Source organism: Amphiura filiformis, chromosome 8, assembly GCF_039555335.1.
Source record: "Amphiura filiformis chromosome 8, Afil_fr2py, whole genome shotgun sequence".
Classification (NCBI taxonomy): Eukaryota; Metazoa; Echinodermata; class Ophiuroidea; order Amphilepidida; family Amphiuridae; genus Amphiura; species Amphiura filiformis.
The window spans coordinates 41,087,822-41,110,304 of NC_092635.1; the positions used below are offsets into that span (position 1 = coordinate 41,087,822).

Genomic DNA, 22,483 nt, shown 5'->3' on the forward strand with positions numbered 1-22,483 from the left:
TAATAGCACACTAGCTAACTGTGATCTGTCTGGCTTATATTCATATGTTTCATGTTTTTTACCTTCTTTCTCAATTTCTTTCTTGTTGAGTGATTCCAGGAGAACTAATTCCTTCTTCTGATGTCTAAAGATGTCTAATAGCACACTAGCTAACTGTGATCTATATTTGGCTTATCAATATGTTTGAAGCAACTGTAAGCTTTTTACCTTCTTTCTCAATTTCTTTCTTGTTGAGTGATTCCAGTAGGACTAATTCCTTCTTCTGATGTCTAAAGATGTCTAATAGCACACTAGCTAACTGTAATCTATATTTGGCTTATCAATATGTTTGAAGCAACTGTAAGCTTTTACCTTCTTTCTCAATTTCTTTCTTGTTGAGTGATTCCAGTAGGACTAATTCCTTCTTCTGATGTCTAAAGATGTCTAATAGCACACTAGCTAACTGTGATCTATATTTGGCTTATCAATATGTTTGAAGCAACTGTAAGCTTTTTTACCTTCTTTCTCAATTTCTTTCTTGTTGAGTGATTCCAGTAGGACTAATTCCTTCTTCTGATGTCTAAAGATGTCTAATAGCACACTAGCTAACTGTGATCTATATTTGGCTTATCAATATGTTTGAAGCAACTGTAAGCTTTTTACCTTCTTTCTCAATTTCTTTCTTGTTGAGTGATTCCAGTAGGACTAATTCCTTCTTCTGATGTCTAAAGATGTCTAATAGCACACTAGCTAACTGTAATCTATATTTGGCTTATCAATATGTTTGAAGCAACTGTAAGCTTTTTACCTTCTTTCTCAATTTCTTTCTTGTTGAGTGATTCCAGTAGGACTAATTCCTTCTTCTGATGTCTAAAGATGTCTAATAGCACACTAGCTAACTGTAATCTATATTTGGCTTATCAATATGTTTGAAGCAACTGTAAGCTTTTTTTACCTTCTTTCTCAATTTCTTTCTTGTTGAGTGATTCCAGTAGGACTAATTCCTTCTTCTGATGTCTAAAGATGTCTAATAGCACACTAGCTAACTGTGATCTATATTTGGCTTATCAATATGTTTGAAGCAACTGTAAGCTTTTTACCTTCTTTCTCAATTTCTTTCTTGTTGAGTGATTCCAGTAGGACTAATTCCTTCTTCTGATGTCTAAAGATGTCTAATAGCACACTAGCTAACTGTAATCTATATTTGGCTTATCAATATGTTTGAAGCAACTGTAAGCTTTTTACCTTCTTTCTCAATTTCTTTCTTGTTGAGTGATTCCAGTAGGACTAATTCCTTCTTCTGATGTCTAAAGATGTCTAATAGCACACTAGCTAACTGTGATCTATATTTGGCTTATCAATATGTTTGAAGCAACTGTAAGCTTTTTACCTTCTTTCTCAATTTCTTTCTTGTTGAGTGATTCCAGTAGGACTAATTCCTTCTTCTGATGTCTAAAGATGTCTAATAGCACACTAGCTAACTGTGATCTATATTTGGCTTATCAATATGTTTGAAGCAACTGTAAGCTTTTTACCTTCTTTCTCAATTTCTTTCTTGTTGAGTGATTCCAGTAGGACTAATTCCTTCTTCTGATGTCTAAAGATGTCTAATAGCACACTAGCTAACTGTAATCTATATTTGGCTTATCAATATGTTTGAAGCAACTGTAAGCTTTTTACCTTCTTTCTCAATTTCTTTCTTGTTGAGTGATTCCAGTAGGACTAATTCCTTCTTCTGATGTCTAAAGATGTCTAATAGCACACTAGCTAACTGTAATCTATATTTGGCTTATCAATATGTTTGAAGCAACTGTAAGCTTTTTACCTTCTTTCTCAATTTCTTTCTTGTTGAGTGATTCCAGTAGGACTAATTCCTTCTTCTGATGTCTAAAGATGTCTAATAGCACACTAGCTAACTGTAATCTATATTTGGCTTATCAATATGTTTGAAGCAACTGTAAGCTTTTTACCTTCTTTCTCAATTTCTTTCTTGTTGAGTGATTCCAGTAGGACTAATTCCTTCTTCTGGTGTCTAAAGATGTCTAATAGCACACTAGCTAACTGTGATCTATATTTGGCTTATCAATATGTTTGAAGCAACTGTAAGCTTTTTACCTTCTTTCTCAATTTCTTTCTTGTTGAGTGATTCCAGTAGGACTAATTCCTTCTTCTGATGTCTAAAGATGTCTAATAGCACACTAGCTAACTGTGATCTATATTTGGCTTATCAATATGTTTGAAGCAACTGTAAGCTTTTTACCTTCTTTCTCAATTTCTTTCTTGTTGAGTGATTCCAGTAGGACTAATTCCTTCTTCTGATGTCTAAAGATGTCTAATAGCACACTAGCTAACTGTGATCTGTCTTTGGCACATGCTTCCTCTAGGGCATAGATTATCTGGAAATCGTTGTCTTGTAAGATTAACTACAGAAACAGAAAATAAAAGAAAAACTTATCACAAAATATTACGGCAAAGAGCACAGCTTGATATCCTTTCTTCCACCAAGTGGCGTCCCCGGAAGTCTTACAGATCCCGAGATACAGCTCCGAACGGATGGCCAGACAGAAAAGGGATCACTAAGTCTCATCCTGAACATTCAGGTGAGACAATCAAAATTACAGCATTTTGCAAAGATCTTCTGCACTGCCCGATTTGGCGCAGTTTATGGCGCAAACGTGAAGTCAGGTTGAATCCCATCATCAGCACCTCATTCGCCTATCAATCTGTGTAGCAACGCGTGACACAGGTGTGATTTTACGCAATCGGTCGGTCAGTGCAAAAGGTCTCTGCAAAATAGCGTAATTGTGCATAATCCTAAGGAAGTTCACCAAATTTGGCGTAACAAATATTATTGAACCATTAAAGACTTCAACCGAAAATCATATTTTTTCAAACCTCTTTAAAAATATCCTTAAGTGAATGGAATATATTAACAGCATGGCTCATATATATGTGCCTACATTACACATGCTTCTACCTTGTATTTCGTCCTTGTACTTTGTAGCACATACATTTTTTCTTTACCACTTTAGCATGTTACAAATGGTTTTGACACAAAGAGTACAATAAGGACTGTCTAGACCTAGTCCTCATGGGGCCACTGTAATAAATTTTTTATAAATTGCTGCACAAAAATCCATTAACACACTATGCAACACGATTATTTGATGTGATCATTTATTATATAATGTTCAATTCTAGACCTGGGCAATACCAACGGCTATCACAATAATATACACATAATATATGGCAAGTGATCAGACAAAAAGTAACCTTAATAAGGATAAAATGCAACATTTTTGTCAATGCTGAGGGTTTTTGTCTGCATGGACACTTTCAGCAACAAGCAACACACATTACTCTAACTTTGTCAGTTTCGGTTTTGTGCATGCAAAGGTTGCATCCCTGTCTTACAAAACATGGTGAATGACTCACTGGTGACCCTACTCACATCTTTTAATGCTTTGTACTCTTCCAACGGCATCAGCGTCTCCTGTAAAAACTGCGCCCTCACTCTCAACGATCCCATCTCCCCTCTCCCCTGCGCACCGACTACAATGAGTGGGTACCAGTCATCCACCACGTTACCGTTGGGTAATACTTCGAGGAGTTGTGTTGTCCTGCAGATTGGAATTGTTTTTGCTCGCTTGGCTCCATTGCACACATCGATTGTGAAGGAATCAATTTCATCTGGAAAGTCGCTGCAAAGAAATTAATGTTTCATACACTCTTAGAACCACGTAGCCAATTAGAAAAATATGAGTTGTGTATTGTGTAATTGCACTCACTTAATTGTGCGTTATGCGTTGTGCTTTCGTATACCCTTGCATCACATTACTAACCAGATACGGTCATATTTTCTGCCATAAGAGTAGCAGTAATTATCCAAAGAAATAATTTATGGTATGATAAATGTTTTAAGACATACACACAAATTAGGTCAAGAACATACGTAGAATCTATTCAAAATCCCATCACAGGAGAGTGATTTTGAACAGATTTCACATCTGTTCGATAACAGATTTCACATCTGTTCGATACGTATGTTTGGAAATCGCAATCTCTCTAATATGTCATAGCCAAACCTGCATCATAATTAACTTACCGAAAATATCTACGCACTGTATGAATTGGGATATTGAGTTACTATACTGTAAAAATGCGATAATAAGCATATGTGCATATTACCACAGATATTAATTAATTTTGTAAATTAAAATTTGTAAAAAAAATGAAAAAGTTTAACAAACTACCCTAAAAATTGTTCTTGTGCGAGCAACTTGTTAATAGGCACATGCTTATAATCAAATTTTGACAGTATCACTTTTCCCATATAATGAAGTATATTCATAAGTCACAAGGTTTTGAATTAATATTCATTTTAAGACATAATTAAGTAATTTTGAGTGGTGTAGAAGTTTAATTTTGCTTTCTATTTACTTATCTCGTCTTTTTAGAACAGCCCAGAAACGTTTTGAAAAACTTCAGGGCGTCACTGTTCTGAAAAAAGACAATTTTTCCTGGAATTTTAGGGTCGGTATTCTTTTGAACTGAAACAACTTTATATCTTGGTTTGTAAAATTAAGTGTTGGTCGGTCACGGACAAACATAGAATTGGGCTATTCCGGTTGAAATTCATACACCCCCTATGGAAGACATGACCTCATTCTTCCACACAGGGGGTGTGAATTTCAAATGGGGTTACCATGGTGATTCCATTTGAAATCTACCCCCCCTGTGTGGGAGATTAAGGTCATGTCTTTCATAAGGGGTGTATGGTTTTCAACTGGAATAGCACATTGTTTCTTCTTAGTCCTCTAGCAACTTACTCAAAAAGAAATTGTTCATTCCACACTGGGTCTGGTCCTTGCTCTAACGGCGTCCTTGCGATTCTGATGTCATTCAGTGAGATTACACAATAGGGTAGGGAGACGTATTTAGGCGGAATCTTATGCGCTTCCAAGACATGTAAACTGAGACTTTTGAGTTGTTTGACACCACGTTGTTTGACACGACTTGTCGTAGACCAGCCTGCCCGGCTACACGTTGATCTTAATACTTGAATCCATTCCTGAAAGATGAATAAATGAATACAGAAATGTTCTTAATCACTGTCATCATGACATCATCCTTACAAACTTTGCCAAAAATATCCACCCCCCCCAAAAAAAATGTGTTTGCTTGTCCTCAGACCACTTTTTATAGATCGGTTGGTTAGTCGCTAAATTTAAATAAATCACATTGGATGCAAGATTTTAAAATTATTAAAGGAGTATTTTGTGATCCTAGAATCCTCTTTTTATGACATTTTCCCGTAGACATCCATGAAAAAATCTCATTCCGAAAATATCAGTTGATCCGATTTTGCATTTGCGAGTTATGTATGAATATGTGTATTATACTGCTCCATAGACAATGTGTTGAAATTTTGTTCTGGTGTATCAGAACGTAATTCAAATTTCACAATATTTTTGCTGAACGAATTAATCGGCAAGAAATTTTTTGTACATATGTAGCCAGAGGTTTCCAGTGGTATAAAAAAACTTTTTGGAGAAAAGTAGGATGATGCTGTGGATCACAAAAACTGCCCTTTTAAGTCAGAATACCGTAAAAACATGATAGTTAGCATATGTGCTTAATATCAAGCACTTTTGAAAACATGAAGTCTGGTGCTTTACCAACTGGGCTAATGGGGTTGAGACACACATTTGCTGGTTTACTTTTTCCTATAAAACTACGTGTTTCGATGATTTGCTCAAAACACTTTTTTGTGGATGGGGCTCTTCATGTTTGCATGTTTTAAAAGCGCTTGATATAGCACATATGCTATGCATGAAGTTTATACGGTACATAATCTCTTCTGGATCACTAATATTATCTACATTACCTGTGCTAGTTCCTGAGTCTCTGCATTGAGGTAAAACACTACCACATCATTCATTGCACGCACAACAATCTGGAAACAGTTGGGTCGATTGAACAAGCTCTCATGTACTGTATACACACTTGCATAGCCCAAGTCTATCAAGCCTTTTGGTTTTGCTCGCTGCAGAAATGACAAATTCAGGTCATAATAAATATCTTGCAATTAGAATATAAGACAAAAAAACATTGTATGCCTCAAAGTCTACGAAGATTTTAAATTTCAATGCAAAATATGCCCCCTCCCCACTCAAAGTCTGTCAAAATATGCCCGAGATGCTCGGAACTTTCAAAACTTATATTCTTACACATGATAAAATAGCTTCACTTATTTATAGTTAAATCACACAATTCTTCCAAAAAATGCTTTTTGTAAATTAAAACTTGAGTTCGAAAAAAATTAATTGAATTAAATTACCAATTTCTCAGAGACAACTCATGCAGCACCTTTGAGACATACATGTACTATTTTTTGCGCCTAACAATGAGTTATGAATAACAAACAAGAGCAGGCGTCACATTCGTAACTTTAAACCCACATTTTGTTAAATTGTTATAAAGTAGTCATAAAGTTAATTTTTTATTACTTCCATGGTCTGTGCAGTATGCCGAGCGTACACGAGCGTAAACATAGTAATGATAAACAATTACACTGATTGGCTGAACAATGGCCTTGACAACAAGACGGTTGACCCATTGGTCGTCGGCGCGTAAAAGGGGAGGAAACCTTGCCACTTCAACGCGATCGCCGATCACCAGCGCCTACCTGGACCACAGAAGTAATATAAAAAAATAACTTAAAGTGTCTTTAAGATCAAGTTATGAAATGCAAACAACATTTCTCAGCATGTCATACTTTGACTAGCTCTCTCTTGTACCATTATTCAAAATTAATTAGCACACTGGAGCTTAAGATCATTTAAAGGGAGTACTCATTCATTATTTACTATGTTACAAAATTCAAACTTGACATGCAAAATAATGCTGCAATTCAATATAAAGAAACCATAACTGCAGAATAACTGGGCTATTCCAGTTGAAATCCATACGCCCCCTATGGAAGACATGACCTTAATCTTCCACACAGGGAGTGTGAATTACAAATGGGGCTACCTGCATGGGTGACTCCATTTGAAATCTAAATCCCCTGTGTGGAAGATTAAGGTCATGTCTTCCAGATGTATGGATTTTGACTGGAATAGCCCAATGATGCAGTTGATGAAACTGATGCCTAAATTGTTTTTCTATGATTCTATTATGAGTTTCCAGTTAATCAATCACTGACATCATACATAGTGCCCAAAACCAAAAATTCACTTCACATTAGTTTACCTTTTCATTGGAAAAGTGAAGGGGGGCACTCACACAAAATGTCGTCTGCTTCACAGACTGTCTTATCTCAAAGGCTGCCTTGTGTGATTTTTTAAATATTATTGTCATTGATAATACACTGTAAATTTAACTTTATATATTAATTTTGAGGTATTATCACATATGACAATCTCATGTCCATTCATAAAAGAACGAAGCATGCATGCTTAAATATGAAATAACAATATGCAATAATAATATGATAATAAAAATCACACAAGGCAGCCTTTTGAGATAAGACAGTATGTGATGCAGACGACGAAATCTAAGCTCTCAGGTAATTAGATTGAATAAGGTGCTTAGACATTCAAAACATTCAATGCATTCTCCAATAACAATATATGCATTCAAGGTTATGTTAATGCTGATGCTAATAGTTATTTGTGAGTTCATTTGTCAATATAAGGTTCCCGCTCCAAGCAGATGGATCAATGATCTGGGAGAAACTGTCAGCAAAACGTGGTCTTGACAAATGAATTCAAAATTAGCTGATTAATTAACAGACTTGAAGAACCTCTTCAATCATGTTGATGCTGTTGACGATCAATTTAGTGATAGGTACATGTATTATATGGGTTTTGTTTATTTAGATACAATATTATGGACAATGAAAAAGAAATGGAACAAATTATGCTGGTGATATACCATACAGCTTCGCCTAATGACGCACATGGGCTCCTTTGGCTTAGGGTAAATTTCACATGCGAATAGAGAGCGCCTCCATCTGAAAATCTCAATATGTGTCCTTATTTGTGGGTAGGGCTTTTATGAATGGGCACTCTAAATTTGTGCCCAGTTATGTCAAGGGAGCCCGTATGTGCCATTAGGCAAATCTTTATGGTATATGCATTCAGGGTTATGTTAATGCTGATAATGACAATTTAGTGATGGGCTTTACATTGGTTTTGTTCATTTAGATAAAATGATAGACAATGAAAAAGAAATGTGACAAATTATACTATTGTCTATATATCTACCGCGAGTCACTGGCACTAGCTTTGAAGTTCAGCGTGTGCTGCGTTGGCTTAGCGTGGTTTCTTGCCTGTACATATGCGGCACGTTGATCGCGCGCGTAAAACTATGTACACGCACAAGTAACGCTCTAACGCTGAGCACAAACTTCAAAGCTAGTGACTCGAGGTAGATATATGTGACACAATCTGGTCCATGGGTAATATAATGTAACCATTAGAAAAATAAATTTATTAAGCAGGAAAGCCAGACTTAATCATCTGCATTGGTTTTTTACACAAGACTGAATTTTTGTTAATAACACACGAAGTCGCTCAGTGTCCACCTGCACTTCTGCTTATTTGGTGTTTTCAGCAATGTCATGTAGATCATTTTTTATGGGTGTCATTTTTTTTCTTTATATCATTTTCTTATGCACTAGTACTGCAAATTTTATTACAGTAGTAATAGAAGTTCGGCAATTGTGCCACGAAAGCGCATACACAGCATAAACACAGAAGTGGAGTTCTGATTAAGGTGTGAGAAAAATACAGGCCTAAAGTACACTACAAAAGCCATATTCCTGCCGCCTACTCGGTCGCCAAGTTACCTGACTGGTACACACAGAGAGCCTAGACAGAACCAATGCTGCTACTGCACAGGACTCACAAGCAGTGGTACTGCACTGGCACTACACTGGTACTCCCCTAGTGCTGCACAGTACCAGTCAAGTACCTTGGCAACAGTCACCAATGCAGGCGGCCGCAATACAAATCTGGTAGTGTATGAATTAGTTTCCATTACAGTGCGGCCAAATTAGCATCAAACTTACCTGGTCAAAAGGTCACAAAATAGTAGTGTAGTGCTCATGAATATGTATGTCTCATGAATATGTATAAGGTGCACTTATGGAATAGATTAGAAGAGTCAAGTTCCCATCACCATGCATAATAAAAAAGGGCCGATACCTCACCTTACTCACCTTGTCACTGTCGAAATAGTACAAATGTTGTTCAGTGCTGTTGAGGACGAAGAAATATGTCTTCCATTTTTTGTGTTTTTGACCTGCAAACAGAAAATTTAAAAAAATGCACCACTATGAACAAATTATTATCTTTCCCCAGGGTAGCAGCCCAATCTTGTTTAAAAAACATATGCTAGATGAAAGATTAAAATTTGTTCATCCTATTAACCCAGAGAACTAAGTTTCAATGCACGACTATAATGAATGTGAATTCAAACGACATTGAACTACTACAAAATGCTGAATTCCCTTCATTTTAGATACAGTCCTTGAGTACTACACACCTGACGTCAAGCCCGATCTTGTCAAAAAATATGCTACATGCTTAGTAGTACGATAATATTTGAAAAGGAATGTTACATTTTAAAGTGACGTTTTGAGGCAAATTTGTGCATTATTCAACATGTTTCAACCGCAATTTAACGCAAAACTAGCAATAAATTTCCAGCTAGATTGAAGTGCAACTGGAATTGAGATGGCAATGAAATCTTCCACAGGGGTGTGTGGATTTTAAACGGAACAGCCCAAAATCAAGCTGACTTACTTTTTTTACTAAGGAAGCCTTGTTTAACAATATCTTCCCTAGCTCCTCCCATGATAAGCAGCCCGCTGCTTCTCCGCCTCCTGATTTCGTCATAGGTGATGGAATCAGATGAGGATGAGGAGTTCACTGATCGGAATCTCTGTAGATGGATGGATGGAAGGACAGGAGAAATAATTATCATTATTATTTATATCAGGCTTTTGAGCGATACAATAGAACTGTATATTGTACAATATTTGCAAAATACCCGGATGCAATACAATATTTCTAAAATATTGTTCGCGTATCGCGTACGCGTACCAGGGTGACAGCACCAACACGCGTCATGATACAACATCACAACAATACACTACAGACACCGTAACGGCTCACTGGATATTTCCTACTGTATAAACAAGTAAAATCACAAACTTAATTTGCGGCAATTCTGGATGGTTAAACCTTAGGAAATATAATCCACATCTACAAATAAACCTATATATAATTATTCCGAAATTGTCCTTGGAGAGTAAAGAGCAGAAAACAAGAAGGTCAAAAGGTAAGCTTACATTACAATACACATTGTTTAAACCCGGTGGCTAGGTAAGCTTAAATTATCATTTTACCGCATAGCAAAACCCTAATATAAATAATAATAATAATATTGAATACGGAGAAATAAAGTTTAATCTATGTGGTAAATTAAATATGAGAAAGGTTTTTAACACAAGTCAACACATACATAAAGGTCCCAGGTTCAAATCCTGAATAGTCAGTGAAATTTTTTCGTGCAATATATTCTTGTATCACACTCAAAGCCATTCAATATTATATAAATATTCATGGACAAATGTGTGGGCGCTGAGAACAGATTTGTGTTTCACAAAGCTAAGCCCTTAGGGAGATGCTGTTCAAGTATACATGCGTGACCAATTCTTCACAATACCTCTTAAACCTTAACATGGCTGTGTACTCTAGACGTTGTTTCTTTCGTGAAATTGAGCTTTTTTGATATGTATGTACTTTGTTATGTTTTTTAGAAATACATGTACAAGGAAAGAAAATCCAGATTTGTAAACTCAGAGATGCCACTTGCTTGCTGAAAAAAATCAGGAAGTTGGGAAGTGTAGCCACTCATTCATTGCCAAAAATAATTCTAAATGTTTGGCTAAATATGGCAAAAATCATGAATTCCTGATAAATCAGGCATCTCTGTAAACACCAACTGCACTTTTTTATGTGACGCTTATCTGCATGCGCGGCGCATGAAGTTATGAAAGGATTTCTATGCCTGTCTTGTCTGTCCACCTATTCTGTCATATTTTCTGTCTGTCTGCCTTGTATGTATGTTTTGTCTGTCTCATCTGCCTATTCTGTCATACATTCTGTCTGTCTTGTATGTCTGTCTAATACATACCTGCCAACAATGTAAAAATAAAAATCTGTACAGGGTGCGCGCGAAGCACGCACTCACCTGTAACGCTGCATAATTGCTAACCTTTGGAACTAAGGTTGGTGTCTAATATTGGAGTACAGCGAGAAGCGAAACACTTGTAATAATTTTTTTTTTAATTAAAAAAAAATGTTTGTTTTTGGCATTTTTAGAGAACCACTGGACCTATTCTGAAGTATTAGGATTATTCACAGGTAATTTGAAACCAATTTTGAAAAAAAAAATTACGAAAAAATTGCAGTTTGTTATCCTTAATATGTAAACCTTTTACCTCTTCATGTATCACATATTATAGATGCATTGGTTTTCCATGCCTTTTATAATATGTGCTACATGAAGAGGTAAATATTGGTTAATGGTTTGCATATTAAGAATAACAAACTGTAATTTTTTCCAATTTTTTTAATTAACTGTGAATGATCCTTATGATCCTAGCACTTAAGAATAGGTCCAGTGATTCTCCAAAGTCACTTGGCATTTTCAAATCGGATGTTTCCGATTTTTGTGACATTTGACCTCAAAAATCGGAACTAATCCGATTAAATCGGAACGGTTGACCGGTCTGCTTGTATGTATTGTCCGTCTTGTCTATCTATTCTGTCATACTTTCTGTATGTCTGTCTTGTCTACCTCCGTCACTTATTCATCCTCTTTACGTAACTCACCTTTGGTGCTATAGCATTGTTGAGTTTATAGCCATCTACTATCTCCTCTTTGGTGTAATGATCAACTATTGCATCCAGGCTGCCACAGGAAGAAGAGCGTGTGAGGCGTGTTAACAAGGAACCCATCTTAACAATATCATACACAAAGTGCAGACACATCTTTCACATATTAATTCTGATATTTAGCTAAAAATAGGAGCCACACATGCGTCATATATCATGAAGTAGAGCTTAAAAATGATTTGCTACTCAGAAACTTGAAAACATAATTATTATTATTTGACTTGCCCCAACACTCACAAGCAAGCCTTTGTTACACAGTTACACACTTGGGATTCATTAAGTACTGCAAAAAAGAAGGCCAGACTCATTGCAAAATATTATTTAAATGCCTACATTATGTATATAACAAAACGGGAAATGAAAAACATGAAAAAATAAAGATATTGAATTCGAACACAATAGAATTTTTAAATCTCATGATTACGCGTCCTTTTCTACAATTTTAGCTTATAAATAGAAACTTTAATTCTCGGGGTTTAGCGCCCTTTTCTACAATTTTAAAGACCTGGGAAGACAATGTTTTGCCAGCAACACTAACTTGTGTAAATGAACTGGACTCATTTGCAAAATATTATTTATAGGCCTACATGTATATAACAGTACAAAAAATGGAAAATAAAGAAATTGAATCTGAACACAATAGAATTTTTATTTCTCAGGATTAAGAATCCTTTTCTACAATTTTAAAGACCTGGGAAGACCATATTTTGCCAGCAACACAAGCTTGTGCAAATGAATCTAACAATATTTTTGCAACCAACCAACCAATGTGATTCTAGATGATTGATAATTGTTTTTCTAACATATAAGGCATAATGTTGTGATTGCGGAGTCTTCCTTTAAGCCATGCAACCCCCCCCCCCCCACAGACACCCCACCACGTAATTCTTACCTGTTATAATACCTTCCACCCATTACGTACTGGTCTTGCTGTTTCTGTATGCGGAATCTTTGTATCGTATCTGGACCACGGAATGACAACGAGTAATCACCAGGATTTTTGTCGCTGTTTCGTATTACAAAGCTGCCGATATTACCTTCTGGGAGCAAGGACAGAAGCAGTGTCACAAAACAGGTTAATTTGATTCTGGAATGGCATCATCCCAATGGCATAGTCCAATAACCTCAATTAAACAATCATAGTGCAAAAATTGACCTCAAGTTGCAGAATATGAGTATTTGTACCCAAATTTTCAAAGGTCACTCAATGCATGTACAAATGTATTGGGGTTAAAGAACTCACCTCACCTCACCAGGCTGTGTTCGACCATTGTTGGACGTAGCCCTCTTCATGATTCTTCCACTGTTCTCTGTCTCTTGCATTTCTTGTCCATGTAGGTCCCATGTAGGCAGTAATGTCATCACGCCACCTCCTCTTCTGTCTTCCTCTTGATCTTTTCCCTGTTCTTGGTTGCCATTCTGTAAGCCGTTTAGTCCATCTGTTATCTTCCCTTCGTGCAAGGTGACCTGCCCATCTCCATTTCGCTTCTTTGAGTTTCACCATAATGTCTTTGACTTGAGTTTGACGTCTTATTTCAGTGTTCTTAATTTTATCCCTTAAGGTAATGTGAAGCATCTTCCTTTCCATTGCTCTTTGGGCTGTTTGTAATTTCTGTTCCAGGTACTTGGTTGTTGTCCATGTTTCTGCCCCATATGTCATTGTTGGCAATACACACTGGTTGAACATTCTACTTCTCAGATACATTGGTAACTTTTTGTCACATAGAATGTCCTTGAATCTTCCAAAGCAACTCCAACCTGCCTTTATTCTGATCAAAGCTTCTTCCCTGGTGTTGTCCTCCATCTTCACTGTTTGGCCGAGATATTTGTAACCATCCACCTTTTCGATAACATCGCCTTCAACTTCAATGACATCCTCTGACTGGTAGTTTGTCATATATTTTGTTTTGCCCTTGTGTATGTTCAGTCCAATCTTTTGACTTCCTTTATTCAGCTCATTTAACTGGACCTCCATATCCTTTACTGATCTTGTCACCAAAGCTACATCATCTGCGAATCTCAGATCTGTTAGCTTCTCGCCATCTATGTTGATCCTCTCTCCTGTAGGTTCAGCTTTCTGAATATATCTTCCATTGCTGTAGTGAATATTTTGGGGATATTGTGTCTCCCTGTCTCACACCACGCTGAATTTGGATTGTTTTTGAAACATCGTTTTCAATGTGGATTTTGGCTGTGGCATTTGTGTATATGTCCTCGAGAATTTGGACATAACCTTCGTTGACTCCAACTTTACGTAGTGCTGTAAAGAGGTCTTTATGTTCCACTGAGTCAAAGGCCTTCTCATAGTCTATATATCCAATGCATAGCTTCAAATTATATTCATTTGCCTTCTCAATAAGTTGGTTGATGGCATGCAGATGGTCTACTGTTGAATATCCACTTCTGAAGCCTGCCTGTTCTCTTGGTTGGTTTTCATCAAGCACTCCTTTAATTCTGTTCTGTATTATCCTTGTGAAAATTTTGTAAACATGTGATAACAGGCTGATAGGTCTGTAGTTTTTGATGTCTGTTTTTCACCTTTCTTGAAAAGGAGGATCACTTTTGCCTCTTTCCAGCAAACTGGTATCCTTTTTTCATCCAGTATTTGGTTATAGAGTCCAACTAAATGTTGAGTAATCCCTCTCCTCCAATCTTGATAATATCACTAGTAATGTCATCTGTTCCTGGTGCTTTGCTGTCTTTCATCTCCTTTACCGCCATTTCCACTTCTTTTTGTGTTATACTTGGGATGGCTGATATGTCTGGTGATATTGTATTTGGTTTTGCCTCATTTGATTTGGAGCTATACAGGTCTTGATAAAAGTCTGCGCATACATTAAGTATCTCTTGCCTGTCATTTGTTAAGATACCATCTTTTTGTCTCATTTGGTGCATTCTTGATTTCTTCCGGTTCAGCTTTGCAATATGCTGAGGTCCTCTTCCACTTTTGAGAATGGTTTCTATTTGTTCTTTTCTCTTCTTTCTGCTCCTCTGTCTACGTTTTTTCCTCACAGTTTTGACGAGCTCCCTGTATTCGCTCTTTTCAGGTATTGATTTGTCGATAATTTCTCTTAATTCTTTCCTCCTTCTGTCCAGGGCCTCAATCTCTTTGTCCTCCTCAGTTGTTTGCTTCCTCCTCTTCTCTTGTGGAGCTACTTCTGCTGCCACTTCCATCACAGTGCTGGATATAGTTTGGTATGTTTGGTCTATATCCAACTCTTCAATGTCTAGTCCCTCAAAGCGATTGTTCAATTCCAACTGGAATTCTGACCTCTTCTCTCTTAGTCGTAGGATGTTAATCTTGCTTTTCTTTTCATTTCTGATAAATTTAAGCCTGGCTAGTCTTTTTGCTGATATGAAGTTTAGCCCTCACCATTCTGTGATCACTTCCTATATCTACATTTGTGATAACTCCACAGTCCTGGATAATTCCCTTTTGGCTACTGAGAATAAGTCTATTTGGTTTCTGGGGTGTCCATCGGGGCTTTCCCATGTCCAATAGCGGTTTTTATTTTTCTTGAAGAATGTGTTGCCTATAACCAGCTTATGCTGTGCTGCAAATTCCAGTAGCATTTCACTTCTTTTATTTCTCTGTCCATAACCAAATTTTCCCATGATGGCCTCTTCATCTGGTTGGCATTCTCCTACTTTGGCATTAAAATCGCCCATTACAATGGTATACTTTCCTTTGTTGGCTTCTATTGCCTTACTCACGTCTTCATAGAATATTTCTACTATCTCATCATCGTACTCGCTAGTGGGCGCATACACTTGGATGATGCTTATTTGGTCTTTTCCTGTCAAGTGAAGGTTCAGTGCAGCTACTCTGTTGGAGTAGCTTTTTATTTCTGTGACATAATCGGTAAGTTTTGGATGTACAAGAAATCCAATTCCTTTTGCTTCTGTGTCCTCTTCAGTTTTACCATGATTATACAACCACATTCCTCCCTGTAGTTCAACAATCCCCTGTCCTTCTCTCTTGGTTTCTGCTAATCCAATGATATCCCATTTGAATTCTTGTAGTTCATCCAACAGTGTTTCAAACACTTCCTCTGTTCTCAGAGGAGGTTAAAGAACTGTGCACTAATAGATGACAATGTTTTGGATCCTAGTGCAAGGAGATCTGCCGATCACCAGTGTCGTCTGCTGTCACATTGTTGTCTGCTTCACATACTGTAGTATCTTAAAAGGCTGCCTTGTGTGATTTTTATTATCAATGTTGTATTTCATATTGTTATTGTATATTTCAGCATACTTCTTGAATGTATACATCAGCATATTTCATATTGTTATTGTATATTTCAAATTACTTTTATGAATGGATATGAGATTGTAATATTGTGATAATACCTCAAAATTAATAAAAAAAATTAACTTTATAGTGTATCTCATCACAATTAGATGACGGTTATACAAAAATCACAAAAGGCTGCTTTCTTAGATTCGACAGTTTGTGAAGCAGACAACGACATTCTCTACTGTGGCTAAACTTTAACCGGGTCCTGTTATTTTTCCAACAATTATTGTTAACAATGACACCAAGTGACTGCTACATGAAGATAACCTTTGATCCCAAAGACCATTGGTGTATTTCACTAAACTTGTATCCCTCCGTAGCTTCAGTAACGGTTCACAAGTTACAAATACCCTTTTACTAGACATAACTTTACGAAGGGTCCCTGTAATAAATCCCTATTACTTACAAAGGGTACCGATCATAAATCAATTTAGTGAAATGGATGTTACTATGTGTCATATGATTGATTTAAGGTGGAATTTATGAAGGTGGTCATTGCCTGGCGGAAGCCAACTGGACAATATATAGCTCCCTATTTGGCATGGGAGACTACTGATAGCTATACAGGCTCAAACATTATACAGCTTAACCCCTGGACGCTAGTCATCTTAACTTGAAATGCTCATTTCAATTGCCAATTATGACTAGGCTTTAAACTATTTATGGTTAAACTTGCATTTGCAGAAGACCTTATTAATACCCTCCTCGATTGGTTCAAAATTGGACACAATATTCATTTTAGCCAATCGGCAGGTAGTTCTCATTGGGTTAAAGTAAGGTACATCTGTAACCACATGAAGGACTGGAACCTTGTAGTGTAAAGTGGTCATTTTAGCGCTTCATTTATTTTCACACATTTCATGTTACAAGCTGCTGTGAAAATAACAACTCGCAAATATATTCCTTTTGTGGATAGATAAAGTATGAAAGTCCACTTTTGACAAAAAGCCTGAAAAACAGTGTGAAAATGGCCAGAATGGCCCTAAAATGGGCTGAAAATAAAAGAAATTGTGTAAATCTGGACTACAAAATTCAGGCCAAAGCCTGAAAACTTACATCCCTGATAGATTAATGTAAGCAAAGTTAGAATCACAAATTTCAAACAAGGGAAATAGTTCAAAATTGGCGAAAAACTAATCACACAAAAATTTCCACTTGTACAGTATGTGTGAAGAACATGCAAGTCTGTGTTTTATGACGATATGACCCTACCTTTAAGAAGCATATTGGCTGCTTCATCTTTGGATATAGTGCCATGGTACCACCTGTAAGCAAATAATAGGACCCAATAAGGCAAAATTAAGACGATGTTGACAAATGCTTATTTTGAAATGTTTATTATAAATTAAGCACTTAAGACGTTTACCAAATGTTAAAACTTTGGTTTACTATACAATGGTTCGCCTGAAGTTCAGTAGTGCCACAGGTGCACATTTTGCTAGGTGCTGTATCAAATCGCACACATACTTTATCGGCACGCTTGCAGTGCAACCGCAAAAAAGCACTGACGTCACTACCGAACTTGAAATGAACCAAAGAATAAGACTACATTGCTAATACGATACAAAGACAAGCCTTGATATAAGCGGGCGTGGGGAGCAAATTTACCCTCGTAAAGCCACCAATACACTAACACTAAATTGCTCCTGGTTACAGTTTTGCACTTGATGCAGTCGTGCTGGTATGCTGTATTGTATATATGCAGGAAAAGGATTTAATATTGAAAATTGCTGTTTCTTCAGAAATTGCTCCTGGTTCTTGTAAAATCCCAGTGAACCAGGAGCAATGTTCAAAACAAATTGCTCCTGGTTCCAGTCTGCTTATTTCAAGGCTTGTACAAAGATTACACTAATTGTACTAAACAGTCATATTTGACATGTTCATGAATCAAGGCATACTTCTATTGTATTTCAATTGTTTGGTTTTTTTAAATGGTATAAATTTTGGTCTTCCAATGGCCACATATCCTAATTGCTTACAATGTAAAATAATTTCTTTGATGGAACAATCACAGCAAGGCATTAAAAATTCTCTTTTTCAACTTATTTGATTCATTCACAAAAAAATCCTATACTCCTTGTCCTATACTGGGGGAAATAAACAATCAATAACGCCTAAAAAAATTGTTTGATTGGTGTAACATAAAAAAAAATTTGGGTAGGTTGTTCAGCAATTTTTTTAAAATTATTATTAGTTTTTTTGTACACACACACATTTTAAGCTGTAAATTCCGTATGAAAAAGGCCTTGGAACTTTTTTTTCTTTTTTTTTTTTTTTAATTTTAATTTTGTTATAATATTTTATATATTTTTTTGTTGCAAAAAATAAGAAAAAAAAGTCTAGGGTCGGGCCTATTTTTAGGGTCGGTCGGGTTACGTCAATCAAAACATTTTTTTTAGGCCTAAGCTTGACTTACAGTTTGCCTTCATTGTTGTCTGCCCCTGGTTCCTAAAAGAAACAGAGAAGAAATACATAAGGTTAGAGTTAGAGATAGAACACATTTAAAACAGTATATAGGCCTATCTATTTGAAGATTCACAGAGTGTCAATTTCAAATTTGGAGTTACTTGAATCGGTGAGATTACGGTCAAGTCTTCCATAGCGGATTCAACTGGATTAGCCCAATACACTGATTAAAGCTGTCAATAATTCTGACAACTAATACTTTTGCACTTTTTGGAATATCTCACATAAGTATTAGAGTCTGCTAAGAGTGAACACTTAGGCTATCTCCTTGATTTATTTAATATTTACATTTAGTTCAAAACACTTTATTTCACTTTTTTGACTTTGGGTTGATTAGCCAATACTTACCACAGGTTTGACAAGATCTTCAACAATGATGCCACTCTCTCCTGTCCTAATAGAGGTTACCCATAACCATCCATCTCCTAATTCATTATGGACAATGAACAGATCACCAGCTAGGAAACTGAAAATACAAAAAAAAAATATTATGTCATATTATCAGATTTAAAGGCATGTAAATGAACAACATCAAAAAATAGGAGTGATTACCAAATAGGGTGCAACTCTACTAGTCTTATTAAAAGACTGCCCTACCCCAACCCTAAACTTTGAAAATGACTCAAGTCTACATGTACTAGCAAGTTGCACTCTATTATTCGGTATTAAATTGTACCACAAAATAATAATTAAATCCATTTAGAAAACTAAATTGAATATCCTACTGAAAACTCCATTGAGCATTTTGGATTTGCCTTGTAACCTTTGAGGTTATGACAAGGGAAAAGATCTCCAAATCATTCCAAGCCTCTTCCAAAGCTTTTAGAACGAAAATTAAATGACAAGGATCAGGACTGAACTGTATATTTACTGCCTGCTCTTCCTTAACTGGACAACAAGAAACTGGTCTCAGGTCCAAATCCTGTATGGTAGTTGAATTCCATATGGCTACCATGTTCAGAAATGTACGAAGAACAAAAAAAAAACAACTGGAAAGTCCAAAAGTGAGTGCATAATTCAGAAGGCTTACATTACAACAAAAGGTCACCATATCAGGAGTTCAAAACAGCTTTAGTGCTACTGCTATGCACATACTCTGAAATCAGCCCCCTCTGTGGACAGTTTTAAGGCAATGCTCAAGACGCACCTTTTTAAATTCTTAGTGTATCTTTTTATCATCTTAATACTGATTATGTACATGTTTGGCATTTGTTTTGTTTTTTATTTTTAGATTACTTTTAAGGTGTAGTTTTTAATATCCAGTGTCATCAATCTTGTAATTTCAATCTGTTGTATGGGTAAATTTCATATTGTATATTTTATGTGTGTGCATTTCCTCTTTAGTTGTAAGGCGCAATGGGGCATCTCCGATACAAATTGTGCTGTACAAATATTGACTTATTATTATTATTATTATCATTTTCATTGTCCAATCCAGAACTCGTCAGTGCATGAGTAAGATTTATAGCTCCCATTCCCATCTGATTTCCTTTCTTTGTTTCTGTTTGATTTCTCTACTCAGACCATGTGAAAGAGATGACAAAGACACTGACATGGATGAACCAGGACCATCCGGCATTGATTAACCACTGACAGCACCAAAAAGGAGGCCAAAGGATGTGGAGCTCCTTGACTATTTTAAAATGAGGCACGCAACAGACAAGGAGATGAAGCTGAAATGACTGGCACTGAAGAGGAAAAAGCTTGAACTGAGAGCTGAAGCGTTGCAGGCTGGAGCTCCAGAAACAGCTGAAAGTGGCAGAGAGAGGGGAGCACAAGGCGCTCCTGGATGCCTTAGTTAAGCGCAAATAAAGTACAAGCAAAGGAGTTCAGGAAATCATTCATACTGACAACAAAACACTCACACAGAGTCACACTATATATGTGCACAAATTAGCAACCTGTCACATTGGATTGATAATACAGAGGGTGCTGTTGACAATAAAATTGATCCAGGTCGTGCAAGATGCATTATGCAGAGTTTTTTTTAACATTTCAGATTTTGCTTTTCTTTTGGGAGTTGGAGAGATAAAAAAAAGAGTGAACACCACAGAGAGGTTTTTAAAAAACACAAATATGTGGAAACATGAAAGATTTTCATACATGCATGTTGTGTTGTAAGGGGTTGTAATCAACTCCTTCATTCTAATGAAGCGAGTTTTCTTGTAGATCAACTTCTTTGTAATCTAAAAAAGTTTGTGAGAACCAACTTTTGATTCATGCAAATATGTTTGCGAGAATCAACTCTCGAATTCTTGTCTAAATTCTGACCCTGCATGCCCTGCTTTGACATCCCTCATGTGCTTTGGGCAAGAGCTCCAAGTGCTCATTTTCAAAGTTTTCACTTATATTCAGGGATGAAAGTGGCCTGAAGTGACTTGGCAGGAAAAGCCTGAAAAAGCGCGTAAATTTCAGCTATAAAGCCTCAAAACAGGCTGAAAATAAATAATAAAAGTAATTTGGAGTAGCAAAAGGCCTGAAATCAGGCAATTGCCTGAAAACTGAGATCCCTGTATCCGGGCCCTGTATATTGGTCTTCAACAGCTACATCATCCTGGAATGTAGTAAGATCTTTGAAGCAAACTTGTATGGGATACGGTAGTTCTCGGCAAATTGTATGGTAGTTAATGTCAACGCTGTTAATCTTTGCCAGCTAAACTCTCCAGCTGATATAGGAGAGAGGACCATTGTCGTTAGTTGGCCGAAGGGCTCTCTGCTTCTATTCGAACAAAAGATCTCATCCCTCCTACCAGACTAGAGAGTCATGGCAGGGTCCTTCATAATGCAAATCAAATCTCTCAACTTCATGCAAGGACCGATCGTTTCAATACTTTATCACTTATTGAGCAACTAAGTGCCCCGGAACTGTTTTGCATATTCTGACTTTTTTAAATCTGGTAATATTGTGCCATTTTTACCCTTTAGTGTGTATTTATAATGTTTTTGAATGGTGTCTTTGATGTTTCTTGATGTCTAAAGTTGTTAGTGCAATATTTTACTTTCTATCAACAGCAGTCGCAGTGTTTTTCCTTGTTATTATTCATTGATACTGTATTTTTTTAATGTTTTGTAAACCACTTGTAATTTGGCCTGAGGACCACAATTTATGTGTGATTAAAATATACTATATCCTATGGGTTGGATTTATGTGGAAGGGGTACAAGACCTAGGCCATCCATTTCTTTCCAAAACAAAAAGCAGCAGACTTTCAAAATGGATCTTTTTTTTGCATGAATACTTTGCGTTGGATATTGACCCAATAGTGAGGAGCTACATTGTAAGTTAATGAGCACATTTTGCTAATACCTGCGTCTTCTTCAGTCTACAATGTATACAACCTTACCTTAATTCATCTGTGTCTGGCACTTTGGTATAAGGCAGAATGGCGGTCATTTTTCTCTTATCGTCCACAGGCTGTACAAGAAGAAAATATCAAACAGTTAACATAATATTTACAGCACTTGGTATGAGTTTCCATGAATTTTAACGATTGAGTACATGAATGATTTGTTTGATATGATTACTATATTTTTTTAAAGATATGAAAATTGTTTTGTAAAAAACCTGTGATTATTAAAGTTTGTAAATGTTTCTGCCAACTTTTCTTCTCTCCTCCTCAGCATCACCAGATAATGAAGGTCGACCGTTCCAGACAAAACTGCTACGCATGTCCCGCATATTTTTACGATATTTCACGAAGACATGCAGCGCTTTATCGAGTATTCACAAAGGCACGTATCACTGGCTTGATTGTTAGCACAATCCAATG

General features: G+C 36.5%; 1 protein-coding gene across 1 annotated transcript in view; it reads right to left on the reverse strand.

Moving 5' to 3' along the window:
• LOC140159038 (ras GTPase-activating protein 1-like) overlaps positions 1 to 22,483 on the reverse strand; it is a 35,243-nt gene that overhangs the window by 8,286 nt on the left and 4,474 nt on the right. Inside the window, exons 4-15 of the mRNA XM_072182365.1 lie at positions 22,058 to 22,128; positions 19,063 to 19,180; positions 18,665 to 18,696; positions 17,461 to 17,513; positions 12,844 to 12,991; positions 11,889 to 11,967; positions 9,792 to 9,930; positions 9,206 to 9,288; positions 5,867 to 6,025; positions 4,809 to 5,050; positions 3,431 to 3,680; positions 2,240 to 2,402 (exon numbers count right to left, since the gene is read on the reverse strand). Of these exons, the coding sequence (XP_072038466.1) occupies positions 2,240 to 2,402; positions 3,431 to 3,680; positions 4,809 to 5,050; positions 5,867 to 6,025; positions 9,206 to 9,288; positions 9,792 to 9,930; positions 11,889 to 11,967; positions 12,844 to 12,991; positions 17,461 to 17,513; positions 18,665 to 18,696; positions 19,063 to 19,180; positions 22,058 to 22,128 (1,537 nt within the window). The remainder of the gene's footprint in view (positions 1 to 2,239; positions 2,403 to 3,430; positions 3,681 to 4,808; positions 5,051 to 5,866; positions 6,026 to 9,205; positions 9,289 to 9,791; positions 9,931 to 11,888; positions 11,968 to 12,843; positions 12,992 to 17,460; positions 17,514 to 18,664; positions 18,697 to 19,062; positions 19,181 to 22,057; positions 22,129 to 22,483) is intronic.